This window comes from Mustela lutreola, chromosome 12 (assembly GCF_030435805.1).
Source record: "Mustela lutreola isolate mMusLut2 chromosome 12, mMusLut2.pri, whole genome shotgun sequence".
NCBI lineage: Eukaryota > Metazoa > Chordata > Mammalia > Carnivora > Mustelidae > Mustela > Mustela lutreola.
In genome coordinates, this window is record NC_081301.1 from 99,475,040 (window position 1) to 99,492,207 (window position 17,168).

The following is a 17,168-nucleotide window of genomic DNA, read 5'->3' on the forward strand; positions in this document are numbered from 1 at the left end:
GGGCTTGGAACGTGCTGGAGGCTCCCGGCGTCTCTGCTCCGGCCACTCCTGCCCCGGCCCTGCTCAGCGTCTCCGGCTGAACATCCAACCGGCATCCTTCCTCCCTGGGAGGGAGCGGCCGGGGAGCCCGGGACCGAGCGAGGGCACGTGTGACCACGAGAGACCGAGTCAGCCCGGCGGGCTCCACGGGAAGCCGGGGGCCGTCATCACAGCCACGGGAGGGGCAGCCCTCGGGAGACCCAGTCCGCAGGGGCTGACCCCACCGCTCCAACCTCGCCACTCGCCGTCCCATCCAGACGCTTCCCCCCATGTGGGGGACACGGGTGTGCTCACCTCAGCAGAGACAGGGGCGTCCGGTGCAGGTCCCCGCAAGGCCTGGTGTGGTCCTGCGGCTGCACAGACCCACACGGAGGGTTGGGGTGGGGGAGCTCCAGAGGCAGGACGGGGCCCCTTGCTGCCCCTCCCACCCCGTCACGGGCAGGTCCAGCCTGGCCTTCTCTACCGTCCCATGGCCCAGCCAGACAGTGGCTGTGGCCATCATCCTCGCCCGTGTGGCCCGTGACTCAGGGGTGGACGGGGCTTGAGACACTCACACACTTGCCAGCGTTGTGCGGGTGGTTGAGGCTGGGGTCACCTGCCCTGCCCCTCACGACCTGACCCCTCACCCCCTCCGCAAGCCTGAGGAAGAAACCGTCTCTCCGTCTCCACGACCTGCAGAGACTTTTGTAAATGACATTTTAACGTCACGGACTGGCCTGAACTCGTGTGATTACCAAGTGTTGGCATCTGCGTCGGAGAGCACTAGAGGGGGTTAACCCTTTGTCTGGGGGTGACTTAAAGAGCGTGGCTGGTGTCCATTGCAAGCGTGTCATTCGGTGACTTGAACGTGGACGCTCGTGCAACCACCCCCCCCACATCCAGACCGCGGGCGTCCCTCGCAGAAGGCTCCGCCTGCACCGCCCCCGGCCCCTCCGCCCCCTGGTTCCAGACAAGCCCAGGGAGGCTGCCGGTCCCGACAGACGGCGATTTCCTGTCCCAGGACGTCACACAGAGCCCGACTGTATGCACCGTTTCCGTGTGGTCTCCTCTGCTCTGCGTGTTCTGGAGACCTGCGCGTGCGAGATTTTTCACTGTAAGCACAACTCGCTGCATGGGGGCCGCCGCTGGTTTACCATCCTGCTGGTGGCACTGGGAGGTCCCCTGTCGGGACGTGAGGACGAAAGCCGCTACGCACAGGCCTAGACAGCTGCGGCGGAGCGATCCTGGCACGTCTCTCGGGCAGACGCCGCGAGCAGAACTTCAGGGCCGCGCAGCGGGTGTTAAACTTGATAAAGAACCATCGGGCGCCTGGGGGACTCCGTCGGGGAAGCGTCTGCCGTCGGCTCACATCGTGACCCCACGGTCCCAGGCCCGGGTCCCGTGTCGGGCTCCCTACGCGGCGGGGACCCTCCTCCTGCCTCTCCCTCTGCTGCTCCCCTGCTTGTGCTCCCTCTCTGTCACAGAAATACATAAAATCTTTAATTAAAAACCTGCCAAACAGTTTTCCACAGCGATTGGGTCACAAGGGAGTGGGACGGTCGGCCCAGGCTCTGTGTCCGTTCTCTCTGGTGGACGGAGGTGGTGCCGGCTCGCTGAGCCCCAGGGGCAGGAGCGCATCCGGCCCCCGGCCTGGTCCAGGGTGCGGAGAGCCCTCAGGGACCCGCCCGCCCGCCCGCACTCCCTCCAGCCGCGCTCCGGAGGCCCGACAGGCAGCCCAAGGGCCCCTCGCTGGAAAGAAAACTGACGGATACTAAGAGGCTCTTCGACCAGGCGTGCTCCTGCCAGTTTCAAAATTGGGGAAGTTAAACTCTGAAAACTGGATTTAAACAGGAGTATTTAAAAAAAAAATTAATGGGGTAGTTGTTTTTTTTTTTTTTTTTTTTAATCTGGGAGCATTTTTTTTGAGATTTTGAGCAAGTTTCTAGTGGGCCGTTGAGGTCTTTCTCATGGGTTTCCCCCGAGCCACACTGTGGTTTGCTAGTTCCGTCTTCCGGGATCAACTTCCTAGAAGACCAGTCTCTCCCACTGCGGGACGCTCAGCTCTATTGCTTGGAGCGTAAGAGTGTAAAATCATAAAGAACAGTCATAAAACCAGTCGCATGGGATACACGTCACGTTAACACCGTAAGCTCTTGGCTTCACGTTTAAAAAGTAGAAAATACGCTTCTGCACTTTGTGACAAAATGATGAAATTCCATCCTGGGCGGCATACGGGCTTTGAGCTGAACTAACATTAAGGAACTGAGGGAGAGAGAATAAATGGACCAGATTCTCCGTAGCTGGGGGCCTCGGGAGGGCTCCTTCTCTGGGAACCGCCCTGGGCAGACCCTGCCACTTGGGTCACAGGGATCTGTCCCTGAGCCCCCAGGAGGTCCCTTCAGCCCTGGGCCCCCTCCGACCCGTGCGTGGACCCATCCTGTGGGAGGCACCGTCCCACACCACGTACAGTGGCCCTGGGGCAGATCGGATCGGGGCCAGTCATCCCCAGCGACACCAGGGACCTCCCCAGGAGGACAGCCCACACCCCCCATCTTCACGCCCCACTCTCAGAAGGAGTGACCCCCCAAGTCCTCAGGATCTACCCCAGGAGCTCCCCAGTTGCACACACCACGCACAGGGCTTCGAGGCCCTGTCCCGGCCTTCCCACGGCCACCATCCCGGGCCACGGCTGCACCTCCTGGCGGGAAGGGCCCATGGCAGGTGCAGGCACTGGAGTGTCCCCAGGTGGGAACCCTGGCCTGGCCACGGAGCCCTCCTGCTCCCGTCGCCACGCACGGGCCATGCCCTGGGCCTCCGTGTCCCCTGCTGCGAGCTGGGGACCCGCTGAGAATGCAGTTAGAGGTGACCGTGGCAGCTTCTCTGCGGGGCTCCAGCCGTGTTGCCGTCTGTCCGCTTCCCACCCCGTGCCGCTGGCCTCCTAGGAAACACGGCGAGGAGCGGAATCTTTGGGCCGATTTGAGCCGAGCGGGGAAAGGAAAGAAGAAACCACGGATCGTCAGAAAGGAAGGTCTGACTTCACCCAGCCGGGACTGAGCTCCTCCAGGACAGTGCAGTGCAGGACACGGCGCCCCTGTGCAGTTTCGTCCAAGTGGCTCTGCACCGGGCGCCTCATAAAATGTCCAACACGAAAACGATGCCAGGAAATTTGTTATCAAGAGAGAGAGAGAGGGAGGGTGAGGCCACTTCTTGACTGCGGGGTCAGCGGAACCTGCTCTTGCTCCCTCCCTGGGATCTCGGTGTTTGTGCAAGCAGCGGGCAGCTCCCGGGCCCCCCATCTCCTTGGCCTCGGACCCGTCGTCAGATGGGTCACCCTTCCACCGATTCCTGGGTCTTTCCCGCGGGAGAGGAGGGGAGGAGCTTCCCTTCCTCTCAAGCGTCCCCGGGACATGGGCTGCGTCAAAAGGGAAGCAAGAGGACGGCAGTGCCACCACTGCTGTGTCCCGTGACAGGGTCTCGGGGAGCCTGGGTGGCTCCGTCGTTAAGCCTCTGCCTTCAGCTCAGGTCATGATCCCAGGATCCTGGGTTTGAGTCCCACATCGGGCTTTCTGCTCAGCAGGGAGGCTGCTTCCTTCTCTCTCTCTGCCTGTCTCTCTGTCTACTTGTGATCTCTGTCAAATAAATAAATAAAATCTTAAAAAAGAAAAAGTTCACTGGGGCCCACAGTTACACTTTGGACGTGAGGGAGAAAGAAACCCCCCGAGCTCCCTGGGCATATGGGTGTTTTGAAACCTCATTCCTTCTTCCCTGGGGACACAGTGAAACCGGGGGGGGGGGGGGAGGCCACCTGCTGCCGGCAGCTCGCACGCAGGGCACGTGGCTCTCCGTGCTAGTAGGACGGATCTCCCGGGGGCGAGGAGCGAAGGCAGGCCCTTCTCCATCATCCCCACCCACAAGACGAGGGCCGTCTGTCTGCCCGATTACGGTCAGAGGCGAGGGCCGGTGATGTCTCTACCTCCGGGCTTTTATTCCGGTTGACTTTGTTGTCAAGGACATGATCGATGATGCGGAAATGTCCCTGAGAAACGTGCCCACAGGGAGCGGAATTCATGCCCTGGTTCAGCCCGGGGATCGCACTCCGCGAACGCTCCCGCGTTGCTCACGTGTTTCCGACTCGCTCTCTCAGATTCTAGAAGATGCCGGGATACCCCGCTAAGGGAGCGGTTGCTGGTGTATTACCTGCCCTGCTGGTGTGTGAACAGCGGTGGCCTCTCTGGCTTCTCAGGGAGCCCCGCATCATCTCCGAGTACTTCGGACTTTAGGTCCCACCGTGTTTAACACCCACAGCGACCTCTTCTGTTTTTCTATGTTTTTAACCCATCTTTTTGACCAGAGGCAACTTGCTTCACCTTCCTCGGGAGAGGGCTGGGTGTGCCGAGGGCGGACCCTTCTGGCCATGTCCAGGCAGGGGGACCCCAGTCCTTCGGCGACACGAGTGTCTGCAGGTCAGCGACTGAAGGAACCGGCACGCGCTGTGAGCCTTCATCCCGCACGACACCGGCGTCTACTTCTGCATCCGGACGGGGCTTGTACGGACACTCCTCTTCGGCCTGGAGAGGTCGAGAGAGGTCGAGAATCTCCATCCTTTCATTTCATGGCGTTTATCCTGGGCTGGTTTTCCAACACGCTCGTGCACCGGAATTCAGACAGACCTGACCAAGATGTGTGGCCACGGAGCCTTGTGTGATGGCGGCTTCTGGCCCGGGTCAAGGACAGAGGGAGGAGTTCCCGGTGAGAAGTGCAGCTCTGCTCCCCCGCGTCCGCGTGAGGCACAGAGACTTGGAGGAGACGACGGGTGGGTTAGAAGGAAGCACGAGGGCATCAGGACAGACAGGTCTGGAGCGTCAAAAAAGAACACGGGGAAGGGGGAGGGGTGTGGGGGGGCACGGGGGGAGGGGCGTGGGGGAGGGGTGTGGGGGGAGGGGCACGGGGGAGGGGCGTGTGGGGGGAGGGGCACGGGGGTGGGGGGCTCGGGCAGCCCCGTCTCTGGTGTTCTCTGCGCCAGCCATGGCGCAGGTCATGGTTTCGGGCACAGCGACGTTCACGGTGACACTACAGTCGCACTCGCAATAACTTAGCACTGAAAGAAGAGAAAAATCCAGAAGCAGGGAGTTTCACGTATCAGAAATTTGCCGTGAGGGTTGTTAGGAAGCGAAGCAGTCAATGAGCAAAAAACTCCTTAGTGTGTGTGAGAGAGACAGAGGGTGCGCCAGCGAGCTCTGTTTCGGGGTGGGGGGTGTGGGGGGGGCAGCAGCTACTTTGATTCGAGAACCGGGGAGGGGGTTCTAGGAAGATTCTTGGTATTTTCCGGAACCTGCGCGGTCCTTTCTGCCGACTTGCTCGCTGTTTGCTGGAACAGCGCCTTACGGGACCCGAGCAAAGGGGCGTGTGACGTCCATTCCGGGTCCTCGCCGCGTCTGTCCTGACGCGCCATTGAATAGAGGTCGTCAAATCCGTTCGGGAGGGTCGTGGTGGGCGTCTCAGGGGAAACAGCCCCCCTCCGCTCTGCTGTCTGTGGCTGCCCCGGTGGCTCCCGAAGGAAGAGGCTGCCCAGCACAGCCCAGGAAGTCGCCTCGACCCTGGGGTGGCCGCCGGGAGAGGGAGAAAACCCCCGCCCCGGGGACCCCACCTCTCGTAACCCACCCCTGCAGGACGGAGCCGGCCCGGGCCTGGAGAAGCGCCTCCACTGACTGGTATTTCCACGTATGGCCCCCACACCTAAATGGGCCCACGGTGCCCTGCCCTTTGACCCTGGGGGCAAACTGCAATTATTTGCAGGCAGACAAGAGCCCAGCTCCGTGGACTAATTAGCTTGTTTTCTAGTGGCCTCTAGTGGCCTTCGTCAGAATTGCAGCCTGGTCCGCGGCCTGGAGACCCCAGGACCCTGGAGAGAGGCCGGACGCACGCCCAGCTCCGCGGCCCTCCCCCCAGGACCCCGCGCCCCTGCACAGCTAACCTGGGTGACACTGCCTCCTTGCTCCCATCAGAATCAAAGCTGCGCACCTGTCTTCCTGCTGCCCCCGTGAGGCTGAGACCCCAAACGTGTGAGGGGAAATGCACGGTTTGCAGGGAGGGAGGCACGTGGTCAGTCCAGCAAATGCCTCAGTTTTCTGTGTCCCCAGTTACTGCGTCCTGCACGAGCAGGTGAGCCTGCCCCACGCCTGCCTGGCCGTTTCCAGCGAACGTGAGGGGAAAACCGTCACTGCACACAGGGAAAGGAACGTTGAAGACAAACCTTTGGCGGTTATTTTGGAGAAGCACATCTGGGGAGTAACGACCAGACATGGGGCTGCCCTGAGCCTGAGGTTCTGCACGACCTGAGGTTCTCCAAGGTGAGGATCGTCCGTTCTGGACTCGGGTGGCTTGCCCAGGGCTGTGGACACTGGCACCCCGCACCCCCCACCTGCCCGGGAGCAGAGTGGACGGGGGTCCCGCTGCCCGCGCACACGATGCCAATTCCCGGCGAGCTCACCCCAGGGCCAGCCCTCAGCCCTCACCGTCCCCCGGCCTCTTGAGGAACTCCGGCTGCCGGACGCCCTCACCCCCGCAGAGCTGGCTGGAAGTCGTGCTTCACTTTATTGGATACACCAGGTGTGGGGGTTACAAGTGGGGTGTACAGTGTGCGGCCTGTGAGCCTTCTCTCCCGCCTGAAACGAACAGACCTCGCCTGCATCGGGGACGAACACAGGCAGACAAAATGCAGTCGGGAGGCGTCCCAGAGTGGGGCACGTCGGCACGTAAATCACTTCAGCGAAAACGGCGGACGCAGCCATATAAATTACACTTCAGGTCTGTACACGAGTCTGCGGAACAGAATCCCCGTGTACAACGGTGCCCCTAACACTCCAAACCCAAGCACGCCTCCCCCCGACTCCAGAGAAGGGGCCAGATCCACATGCAGGATGATCACAGCCATTTCCCCAAAATACAAAACCGCACTGGCATTTTCTTTTTAAGGCACATTTTCATAGAGGCACAGAGAGCCCCCCCCAGGGGAAGCCCCGTACTCTTGGGACCCTGGCAGGCAGCAGCTGCCCATTCCCAACAGTCCTGGGCGGCGACGGTGGTGGGAGACAGTCGCCGGCGGGGGCGGCCGGAGGAACAGGCCGGCCGCCTGGAAGCCCAGAGGGGCACCACCTCCAGTGCACACGCACGGGGGAGGAAAGACGGCGGCTTCTTTCCCGCACGGCGCGTGCCGGCCTCCCTGCCCGTCTCCCTCAGGGACTGCCGGCCGTGTACATGTCACCGTGTGTCCCGCCGGGCCACCACCCCTGCTCCGTCAGGCATGCCCAGCTCAAAGACCCTCTGGCCGCCGGAGGCGGGAGCAGCCGCTCTGCACACAGGAGGACACGGGGGTGGGGAGCAGAGGTCGCGCCGGGAGATGGCAAACCGGCACCCCCGACCCCGCGCCGGGCCTCAAGCCTCCCCGGGGGTGCCCGGTGGCCCCGTGCCCCTCAGGCTGCCCGGGGGGACCTCGGCCTCGTCCACCTGCAGAGTGTCATTGTCCCCCAGCAGCTCGGTCTCGGGGACGGAGCGGTCCTCCTCCTCCTCCTCTGCTTCCTGCCCGGGGGTCTGGGCCGCATCTCCGGGGGCGCTCGGCGTGTCCTCCGCAGCCTCCGCGAGCAGGGCCGCCCTGTCCGCCATGGACGTGTTGGAGGGTGCCGTGGTCACGTAGCCCGTGCTGGTGGAGCCGCTGCCGCTGTGGTGGGAGCCGGGCTTCGGGGCCACTGGGGCGGGCACATGCGGCGGCGCCATGGGCACGGGGATCTGGACGGGGTAGAAGTTGGGCAGGTAGGCCCCGTAGGCCGGCACCGGCTGGTACCCGTTGACGGGGATGTAGAGCTGGGGAGGGGGCACCATGGGCCTGAGCTGGCCTTTCATGGGCAGGAAGGGCGGCTGCGGGAAGGCCTGGGCCTTCGGCTTGGGGCCCCCGTAGCGGGCGTTGCTGACGTTGCTGACGGGGCTGGTGCTCAGGGAGCTGGTCTGCGTGGCGTTGCTGGCCCCCGAGGTCTGTGCCGAGCTGTTGTACGCGGACAGGCTGCCCCAGGCGCGGAGCCTGCTGTGGATGTCCTTGAAGCGGGGCCGCCGGCCGGGGACCTCGTGCCAGCACTCGACCATCAGGGCGTACACCCAGGCCGGGCAGTCGTCGGGGCAAGGCAGCACCTGCCGGCCGCGCACCATGTCCACCACGTCCTGGTTGGAGTGGCCGCAGTAGGGCTGCAGGCCGTAGCTGAAGACCTCCCACAGCAGCACGCCATAGGACCAGATGTCCGAGTCCACCGAGAACTTGCCGTGCGCGAGGGCCTCGGGGGACATCCAGCGCACGGGCAGCAGCGCGCCGCCCGTCAGCCGGCAGTAGTCGGCCGAGTACACCTCGCGGAACAGCCCCAGGTCTGAGACCTTCACGCTCAGCTTGTCGTACACGAGGACGTTGCGGGTGGCCAGGTCCTTGTGCACCACGTGGTGGCTGGACAAGTACTCCATGCCCGAGGCCACCTGCGCCACGACGTGCACGAAGTCGGGGGGCTCCAGGGCGGACCTCACCGTGCGGTCGTCGTCCGTGCTGCCCAGGTCCGAGTGCGGCGAGCGCATGACCAGGAACTCGTGCAGGTCCCCGTGCGGGCAGTAGCTGAACACCATGCTGAGAGGCTGGTCCTTGGTCACCACCCCCAGCAGGCAGACGATGTTGGTGTGCTGGAGCCGCGCCCGCAGCAGGGCCTCGTGCCGGAACTCCTCCCGCAGCGGGCCGTCGGCCTTGTCCTTCAGCGTCTTGATGGCCACGGCCTGGCTCTGCTCCCCCGGGGCCGGGCCAAACAGGTGGCCCTTGTAGACCTTCCCGAACCGGTCCTCCCCGAGCTCCTCCATGAACCTCACCGATGACAAGCTGATCTCCTTGAGCTTGGCCTGCCAACGAGAAAAGCCCCCGTGAACCACTTCTGTTCCCACAACAGGAAGGACAAGCCGGGCAGCTGGGGGCGGGAAGCCCCGCAGAGGACCCCGTCCTACCTCCACGCCAAAGGTGCACTTCGACCCTTCCCCAGAAATCAAAGCAAAACAAAACCAACCCAACTCCAAATGGACCAGAAAACAGGCCCCCGTCCGTTGTCAGAGCCAGCCGGACCCCCATGCGGTGGATCGGTCAGAGCCCTTTCCCCTTGGTTCTCCAGTGGGGAGAGTGGCAGCCCTGCAGACAGGTGCAGGACGGCGCCTTCTGGCTACTGCACCCGTCTGAGCGGAGGGAGAAGCCTAGACTCCAGGGTGGCAGGATTCCAATACGCCTACCACTACCTTCCTAAGGACACAAATGTCCTGACACATCTTAGCGGACATGCGGGGAAATACAGGGCAATTCAGGATGGCGGTGGGTCGTGTATGGAGTAAGCCAAGAACCCGAACGTCGGGGGCAAGCCATCTCCAGGCCGAGGCTGGGCTAGGAGGCGGAGGAGACCTGCTTGTGCTGGGTGATGAGAGGCATCTCCACGTCCTGGCTGGGCGAGGCCATCAGCTGCCGCCGCTGCGGTGTAGACGCAGAAGCCTTCTGCTTATTCCGGCACACGCAGACCAGGAAGAAGAGGCAGGCGATGACCAAGGGAATGGCGATGCTCGGGACCAGGATGTACAGAATCCCCATCCTGCTGCCGTCCTGGGGACCTGTGGACAGCCGGAGCCACGGGTTCTTAGAAACCATCCCCCGCCCAGCTCCGAGTTCCCGCCAGCCCACTCCCACCCCCAGCTGCAAGACTCAAGCACAAGGGAATAGTGCCATGAGCTGCACGAAGGGGAAGGGGCGTGCCAAGCCCTGGAATGGGTCACGTACCCCTGCACACTCGGGCGACGCTATCCAAAGCTGCCCCAAGGACTCAAGCAGGAGTACGCGGCTCAGAAGAGCCGTGCATGCTAGGGCTCTTGCAGTAGTAACAAGCAAGGTCCTGGGATGAGAAATGAGCCCGCCTGCAGCACTTTAGGATTTTCCACATTTTGTGTCTAATGAACACATATCATTGAAGATACTAACTAAAGTGCATTTGATCTGAAAGAGCACCGCTGGCCAGTGGGCCTGACCCAAGGCAGGACGCCGCAGGGCCCCAAGCGTGCTGGGAAACTCGGAGGTCAAAGGTCCAGCGAGGCTTCTGGTTAGCTCCAGGGTTTTCAGAGCAAGACGCGACGCTCTGCCTCCCTCTACGGGATTCCAGACAGGCCCAGGGGGTGAGCTGGGCTGCAGCACCGTCCCCAATCCTGAGTCTGTCTGTCCGTCCCATGAGCCCCATGCCACTCCCCACCCTGCACCCCGCTGCAGCGAGAACCAAATGAAACCCAAGAATTCCCCCGGCCCCACCCTCAGGGCAGATGTTCCAGAAGCCCCCGGTGGAGGCTCTGGGTCATCTGTCTGGGGAGATTCCATGACCCGCCACCCCCGGCCCAGGTCAGAGACGGGAACACCGTCCAGCATCTGTGCGACCACTTCCTTGATCGTTTTCTTTTCAAAATCACCAACAGGCACCACGCTCGTTAACCACGGTACCACAGGACAGGCTGTGTCCTCACAGCCCACCGGCCGAAGACTGTGCCCACGTTAACGGGGGCATCTGCCCGATTTCCTGCGTCCCATTTAAGGTGAGCAGGAGCACACGGCGTTCGGCTGTTCCGACACACAGAAGCAGCTCTGTCGCAGAGTTCTTTAAGATAGAATTTTAAATCGAGTTCTTTTTAAAGGCCGTCGTATCCTCCCTACTCGCCGGCCGCTGGTTTTGTGGCAGAAACTGCATCTGAGACTCGGTTCCACGAGGACCAGACAGCTCCAGGCATCGGCCAAGGGCCGCACACCATTCCCCGTACCGGGGTTCCTCGGGCATCACCCGAACCCTGCTGGGAGGCAATTAGCTTCTCACTTAGCTGCTAAAAGCCATCCTACAGTACCTATGCTTCACATTTCTGCCCTCAGAATGCAAAGTTTTTTGCAATATCCAATGTACCTAGATCGGCCAGATCGAACAACATACATATCTTTAATGTTCTGATTAATTTTAATTACAAAGGTAATACCGGCTCATTGTGAAAACGTATTCTGTTTTAACATTTCTTCAGACCATGGGAAATCTATGCGAAAAGTTTGGCGTGTCTCGCTCCGGAACCTCACGCGTCACAAGGAGGTGCCCGTGTGTGCTGACACACACGGACACGCGTGCACACGCGCCCGTTCCTTCACAGAGAAAGAGAAGGGGGTCGGGGGAGGAAAAGCAAGCAGGAGAAGCCGGCTCTCGTCCTACAGCTTCTTCCTTTCTTTCTTTCCCAGGAGGTCATCGTGGACATCCTTCCTTACAGGAAATTTTTTTTAGAAACCGTAGCAATGCACGAAAGAGCTTTATGATGCCGTCAACATTCTCATTCTTAAAAGTCAGTCCTGCAGCGGACGCAGGTTCTTGAAGATCCGTGGCAGGATCTGTGCTGCGTTCAGAGCAGTGGCAGATTCGGAGCTGCCCATTCTACGCCCAGGAGGGAAGCGATGCCAGTTTCCACGCCCAGCATCTGTGGGGGGAGGCGCGCCGGGCCCGGGCGCCGGGAGGAGGCTGGCGAGCGGACGGTGGCCCGGCTTTGCCTCACCCTTCGTCTGTCCTCATCTGTCACTTCTCGGTCATGTCGCAGCAACCCACTGCCTCCCGGAACCAGAACGTACGACTCAGAAGGCGGCCAACCTTCTCCCGGGGACCCAGGCCGATGGGAGCCGGCGACACGTACATGGCCTCGAGACCGAAATAGGGAGGCCCGTGACGTGTGCGACCCTCCACGGCTCTCTTGTCCCGTCCGTACTTTAACGAGGACGTGGCAGGGAGACCGGTCACGAGACCGAAGTTCTGCTGTTCCTCACTCTGCCTGTGGGAGCCGGGGCAGCGGGAGGTGCCGTGTCCCCAGGGCCAGGTGCCAGGCCGAGGGCTGTGGCCGCAGCAGGACGCCCATCCACCAACACTGGGACACAGCACGTGACGACATCAGTGGAGAAACCCGGCACCAAACTGACCGTCCCAGGGCCACCCTCAAGGAGAAGCCTGGCGAGGGGCCCCCAGACCTAATCAGCCGTCTCCCCAGCGTGGTGGAATCTGGGCTGAGGGGCACACAGCTCCAGAACTTTCTCTAATTTAAAATGTCCCATAACGACCAGGTACTACGTCCAGAACCGGCAACGGCTTTATTTAAAGCCGGTCATCCGGGCGGCGCGTGGGGGAGGCGCCCTGGGACCCCAAGCCATTCCCAGGTGCCCTCAACAGTTAACGCTTTTAAAAAAAAGAGAGAGAGAGAATACATACTACAAGAGGGAACGTCACACAGTTCCATGCGTACGTTTTTATTCTGCGTGAAGCACCAGGGGCCCTCCATCTGCCCTCCGGGGTTGCGGCAGTAGGCGTGCCCCCCTCCGAGCTCGGGGAAGTCTGCGCTGCTCAGCTGGTGGCTGTGGGGGAGCTGCAGGGCCCAGGGTTGGCACTGGTGGCCCGACTTGGTGGTGCTGGCCGTGCCTCTGTAATCCGTGCCCGAGCCGTTGTAGCACTGATGGTCTGCGGGAGAGAGACGCGTGAGGACACCGGCTGGCGAGCGGCAGCTGCCTCCCCAGCCCTTCCAGAAAAGACCACCACCCCCAGTTTGCCTGCATGTACCCGAACAGGAACTTCCAGAAGACCAAACGATCTGACTTCCAAAAACAGCAGCATTAAAGCCGCAGGCCCACCAGGTAAGTCGGGGGATGGGGGTGTCCGGGGACACGAGTGGAGAAGGAAGCCCATCCGAAGTCACCCCATGAGTGTGGAAGCCCCCGGGGGCCCGCCAGGCACCCCCGCTGCAGGAGGACATCAACCCCAGCCTCACGCTCGCTTTGCTGCCTGGGGAGGACACCCGGCACCCCCGTGTCCAGGGCGGAGACCCAGAGCCCTCAAGGAGCCATGCAGCTGCCTCAGTTCTGTCGCCGTTCTCAGCCCCTCCTGAAGTCGGACGCACTAACCTACGCTCCATCTTCTGCGGCTACTATCACGCGCAGAGTAAGGAGCGAGCCCTGCCGCCTGGATCCGGACGCCCCCGGGAGTCCAGAGATCGGGCTCTGACTGCCCCCAAGAAGCTCCGCGGGGCTCTGAGAACCCCCAGCCTCACCGAAGAAGTGGCCGGAGTCCAGGGCCTGGGACGAGAGTGGGCTCGTCCCCCCTCTGTCCCCTGCAAGGGGCAGCAACCCTGACCTAGTCGGAGAGGAGGGCTGCTCAGGGGTCGCGGGGCGGTCTGGAGGCCCGCCGGGCCTCTGCTCAGGCTGCTAACGGACGCGGAGATGACGCCCCCAACCCACAGAAGCGGAGTCTAAAGCCCAGTGACGTAGTGACTCTCGCCAGTGCCGAGACGGCAGGGGCACAGCCGCCGTGCGCCACCGCAGGGACCCCAGAGCCCTCGCGGGAAGCCCCTCGGTGCGCCCGGGGGGGGGGGGGAGGGGACGCCCGGGGCTGGAGCGGCCACGGCCATGGCCAGGGCGGACACGCGGGACTCACAGCGGCCCAGCCTCTCCGCGGGGATGCCGATGCGCATGCAGTTCTCGGCGTCCGGGCTCTCGGGCAGGGGCAGCGCCTCGCACTTGGGCAGCTGCAGCCTCATGAGGATGAGCGGGTTGGAGCGCGCGATGCTGTACTCCTGGCGGCACAGGTCGCTCTCCAGCACCTCGCACTCGTCCCGGCACAGCTCGCGCGGCTTGGGCGCCCCGGAGCGCGCGTCGCACAGCGGGAACACGAAGTGGCAGAAAGACGGAATGGCGAACTGCGAGCACCGGTCCGACAGCTGCGTGGACGTGCCGATCATGGTGAAGGCCGCTGCGGGGTGAGACGGGCGTCAGCCGGGGCGGGCGCCTGCTCCCGGGCCCCGGAACGACGCCGGAGCCGCCCCGCCCCCACCGCCGCAGGTGCGCCTGCCCCCCCCCCCACTCACGCCCCCCTTCCCCTCCCAGCAGGGCCCCAACCCTCTGCCCTGTCCTCTGCACACCCAGAAGGGTTGTCACCAAAGCAGCCCCTGTGAGCAGAAGCCGCCCAGCTGTGCTGGAAAGTCCCAGTCCCCGGACTTTGCTTACTAACGCAGAACAAGAGAAGGGGAAACCGGGCCCAGGATCTCACCCGGCTGGATGCTTCTTCCAGCACAGGAAGATTCGGGGGTCAGACCCACAGCCACGTCCCAAGGCCCTGCTAGGAACTGGGCTCTGCTAGAGCAACGGGCCTGGGTGACGTCTAGAAGCAGAGACCGGACAGGGCACAGGACAGAGCCCGGCGTCCTGCGGGACTGTGGCCGACCGGGCGGCCTGGGGAGGCTGCGGCGGGAGGGGTGGAAGGTGCCCCCGAGCAGGACGGCAGCAGGGCGGACACACGGGGACCAGAGCTGCGACCAAGCAGCAGCAAGAGAGGCCGGGGAGAGAGGAGCCGCCAGACGGCGGGAGGGCGTTGGGAGGGGCAGAGGGAGGTGCTTTGGGTAAAGGGAGCAGAGAAGCAGGTGTAGCCGGGCCTGAGCCGGGTCGGCTGGCGGTCCTCCTGGCTGTCCTCCGAGGCAGGACACGGGATGGAGCAGAGAGGAACAAACGTGGCGTGTGACCTGGAGAGAGCACGCAGTGGCGCTGCGGGCCGAGCGCGCACCCGTGCGGGGGCAGGAGGGCAGGAGGCAGGAGGCAGGAGCCCCGTCAGGGCTCAGAGGGAGGCGGCGGCCGGCGTCCCTGCTGCCCCGAGGCCCAGCCACTGTGGCCGGTGAAGGCTCTGCTCCCGAGATGCGACCCGGCGGCTGGAGAGAGAGGCCCCTGCCCCACACCCTGCGCCGCGGGCGAGAAAACAGGCAGCCGGGCTCAGGCCCCGGGATACAGGCCACTGGCCCGTGCTGCGGCACCCCGTGTGGCCAGCAGGCGGTGCTGCGGGCGGCCTCTCTCCACCGACCGGCCAGGCCCAGGGCAGATGAGCCGGAGGGAGCCCAGCTCCGGCACCGCCCGTTACCCACCACGGACGGCGGGTCCCTCATCCCGTCTGGTCCTGTGCGGTGACCTGTCGAGGCCACACCCTAGGGGACGGAAGCCCACACAGAGCGTCTGAGGGAGCTCGGGAGAGGAACACGCGGTCCCTGCTCCTTCCGGTCCCTTCCGGCCAACACTGATGCTGAGGGAGCGGCGGGAGGTCCCCGGGCAGGGTCTCTCGGAGACGGCTCGGGAGCCCGGGGTGAGGCCCAGTCAGGCCCACGACAGAGCTGGGGGCCATCAGGAGGGCGTGCTATGGTGGGGACCCCAGGCACGGAAGGACGGTCGAAGCCAGACAGACCTGGCGCTGCGCTCCGGGCAGTCACGAGCAGAGCGTGCCCCTGTGAGGGTCTCTGCTCGGCCCTTGCCCCCTCAGACGAGTCCCGCAAGGGCTCACTTCTCAACGTCCGGCTCTAGGTACCCAGAAGGTCCAGCAGCTCATGTCCCCGCCTCCGTCCACTCCCCAAGTCACCTTGAAGGTGTCTTGGGACTCTCCCCCGGAAGCTCCCAGAGTCCTGGGACGAGTTCTGACAAGCCTGCCCCAGACAGGACACCGCAGAGCCAACGGCCTCGGAACCACAAGCCCGTCAGCCCAGGTCAACTCCGACCTCCTCTCACGTCCTCACACCTAGAGATGCTCGTTCTAGACTTTTGTCGAAACGCTGCGGTCCGCCTGTCCGGACAACAGACGTGCTCAGCGTTTCCAGCCGTCCCGGAGACCTGACTCAGGGACAGTCTCGTGCCTGGGAGCCGGGGTCGTCAGTGAGTGGGACGCCCGGTCTGAGGTCCGCAGCTAGCGCTTCCCAGGTCGGTTAGGACGGAGGATGTCTGAGTGCGTGGCTCCTACTAAGGCCATGACGGACTCTTCCCTTAATGAAAGAGAAGTGACGAGAAAAATCCAAGAGCTTCTGTCGAGGGTGATTGCTGTTCCCGGAACCTGTGTCACGTCTCTGGGTCACGGGTACGGCCACACAAAACCCTAACGTAAACCACTGAATGTCGTGGCCCAAAAGGTTTGAGCAGTTCTGCTCTAGAGAGCATGAAAAGCTTTTCCGTTCTCAAACGGGCTCCTCTTGGACAATCACAGTCCTCCTACTTCTCCGTGGACACTTGGCCCTGTCCTCAGGGGGCTCGGGAACCACGGGCCAGGCGGACCCTTGCACAGCCATCGCCCTAGACCCTCCAGCTGAGGTGACCTGGATTTGGAAGGACAAGTCGATGCCATCTGGAGGCTGGAGAGGAAACGTGTGTGTGTTTGTGGGGAGAGCGGAGAGGGGCTTCGGTTGGATTCATTTTCTTACTTCTCAAAGCATTTCTCCCAAGATAACCTTCACCTCACCACGTAAAAGCCAGTGCGTGCCGGCCAACCGGCCGACCAGAAACGGGAACCCTGCAGAGACAGAGAGCAGGCCACTGCCTGCCGAGGGGGCCGCCCCCTTTCCCACGCTGTGAAGCAGGTCCCTGAACACTGACTGTCCACAGGACTTGAATGCTGGCCGCCGGCGGCCCGGCAGCGTCCCCGGATGCTGCCACGGACTGCAAACCCTTCTCCCCAAAACCAAAGCCAGACCTGTGAAGCTCTTCACTGAGCTCAGATCTGTGGGGGGCCGGACTCAGGGAACTCAGAACAAAGAAGTGCGGTGATTAAGTGTGGCGGTTGCCGGCCTCCCTGCGGTGTGGCCAGCCCAAGGGCAGGAGGCCCTGGCGACGCAGTGAGCACGGGATGTCTCAGGACTCTGGAGCCACGCAGTGGGCCTAAGTAGGTGTGCTTGCTCGTGGGAACGCACACACGGGAACATTGGAGAGCAAACCCTGGGGCCAGTCCCCGCTACTTCTAACAGGGCTGTCTGACCCTGTCGCACAACACGCGGAACAGGGACTCCGTGTCCGAGATCGGAAATAAATGCACGAGGGGGGCGGAGGCGGGCCGCAGGCGCTCACGGTCCGACAACAACGGTGCGGGGCTCCTACCTGTGATGCGATTTTCAATCTCCCCCTGCATCTGGAGGGAGTCCACGTAGATGGTCCGGTTCCCGATGAAGCGTGCGCACGCGATCCCCCGGTATGGCTGGCAGAAGCCGTCCTCGTGGTAGTCGTCTCTGGGGAAGACACGGCCGTGAGCACACTG

At 63.0% G+C, this 17,168-nt stretch overlaps 1 protein-coding gene across 2 annotated transcripts in view; it reads right to left on the reverse strand.

Moving 5' to 3' along the window:
- Window positions 1-6,589: 6,589 nt before the first annotated feature.
- The window catches only part of ROR2 (receptor tyrosine kinase like orphan receptor 2), a 138,978-nt gene continuing 128,399 nt past the window's right edge, over window positions 6,590-17,168 (reverse strand). The window contains exons 5-9 of one of the 2 annotated variants that reach the window (XM_059142441.1): window positions 17,012-17,139; window positions 13,554-13,868; window positions 12,339-12,584; window positions 9,485-9,687; window positions 6,590-8,940 (exon numbers count right to left, since the gene is read on the reverse strand). In XM_059142441.1, the coding sequence (XP_058998424.1) occupies window positions 7,453-8,940; window positions 9,485-9,687; window positions 12,339-12,584; window positions 13,554-13,868; window positions 17,012-17,139 (2,380 nt within the window). In that variant the 3' untranslated portion in view covers window positions 6,590-7,452. The remainder of the gene's footprint in view (window positions 8,941-9,484; window positions 9,688-12,338; window positions 12,585-13,553; window positions 13,869-17,011; window positions 17,140-17,168) is intronic. The other variant, XR_009346424.1, reaches the window with a different exon arrangement.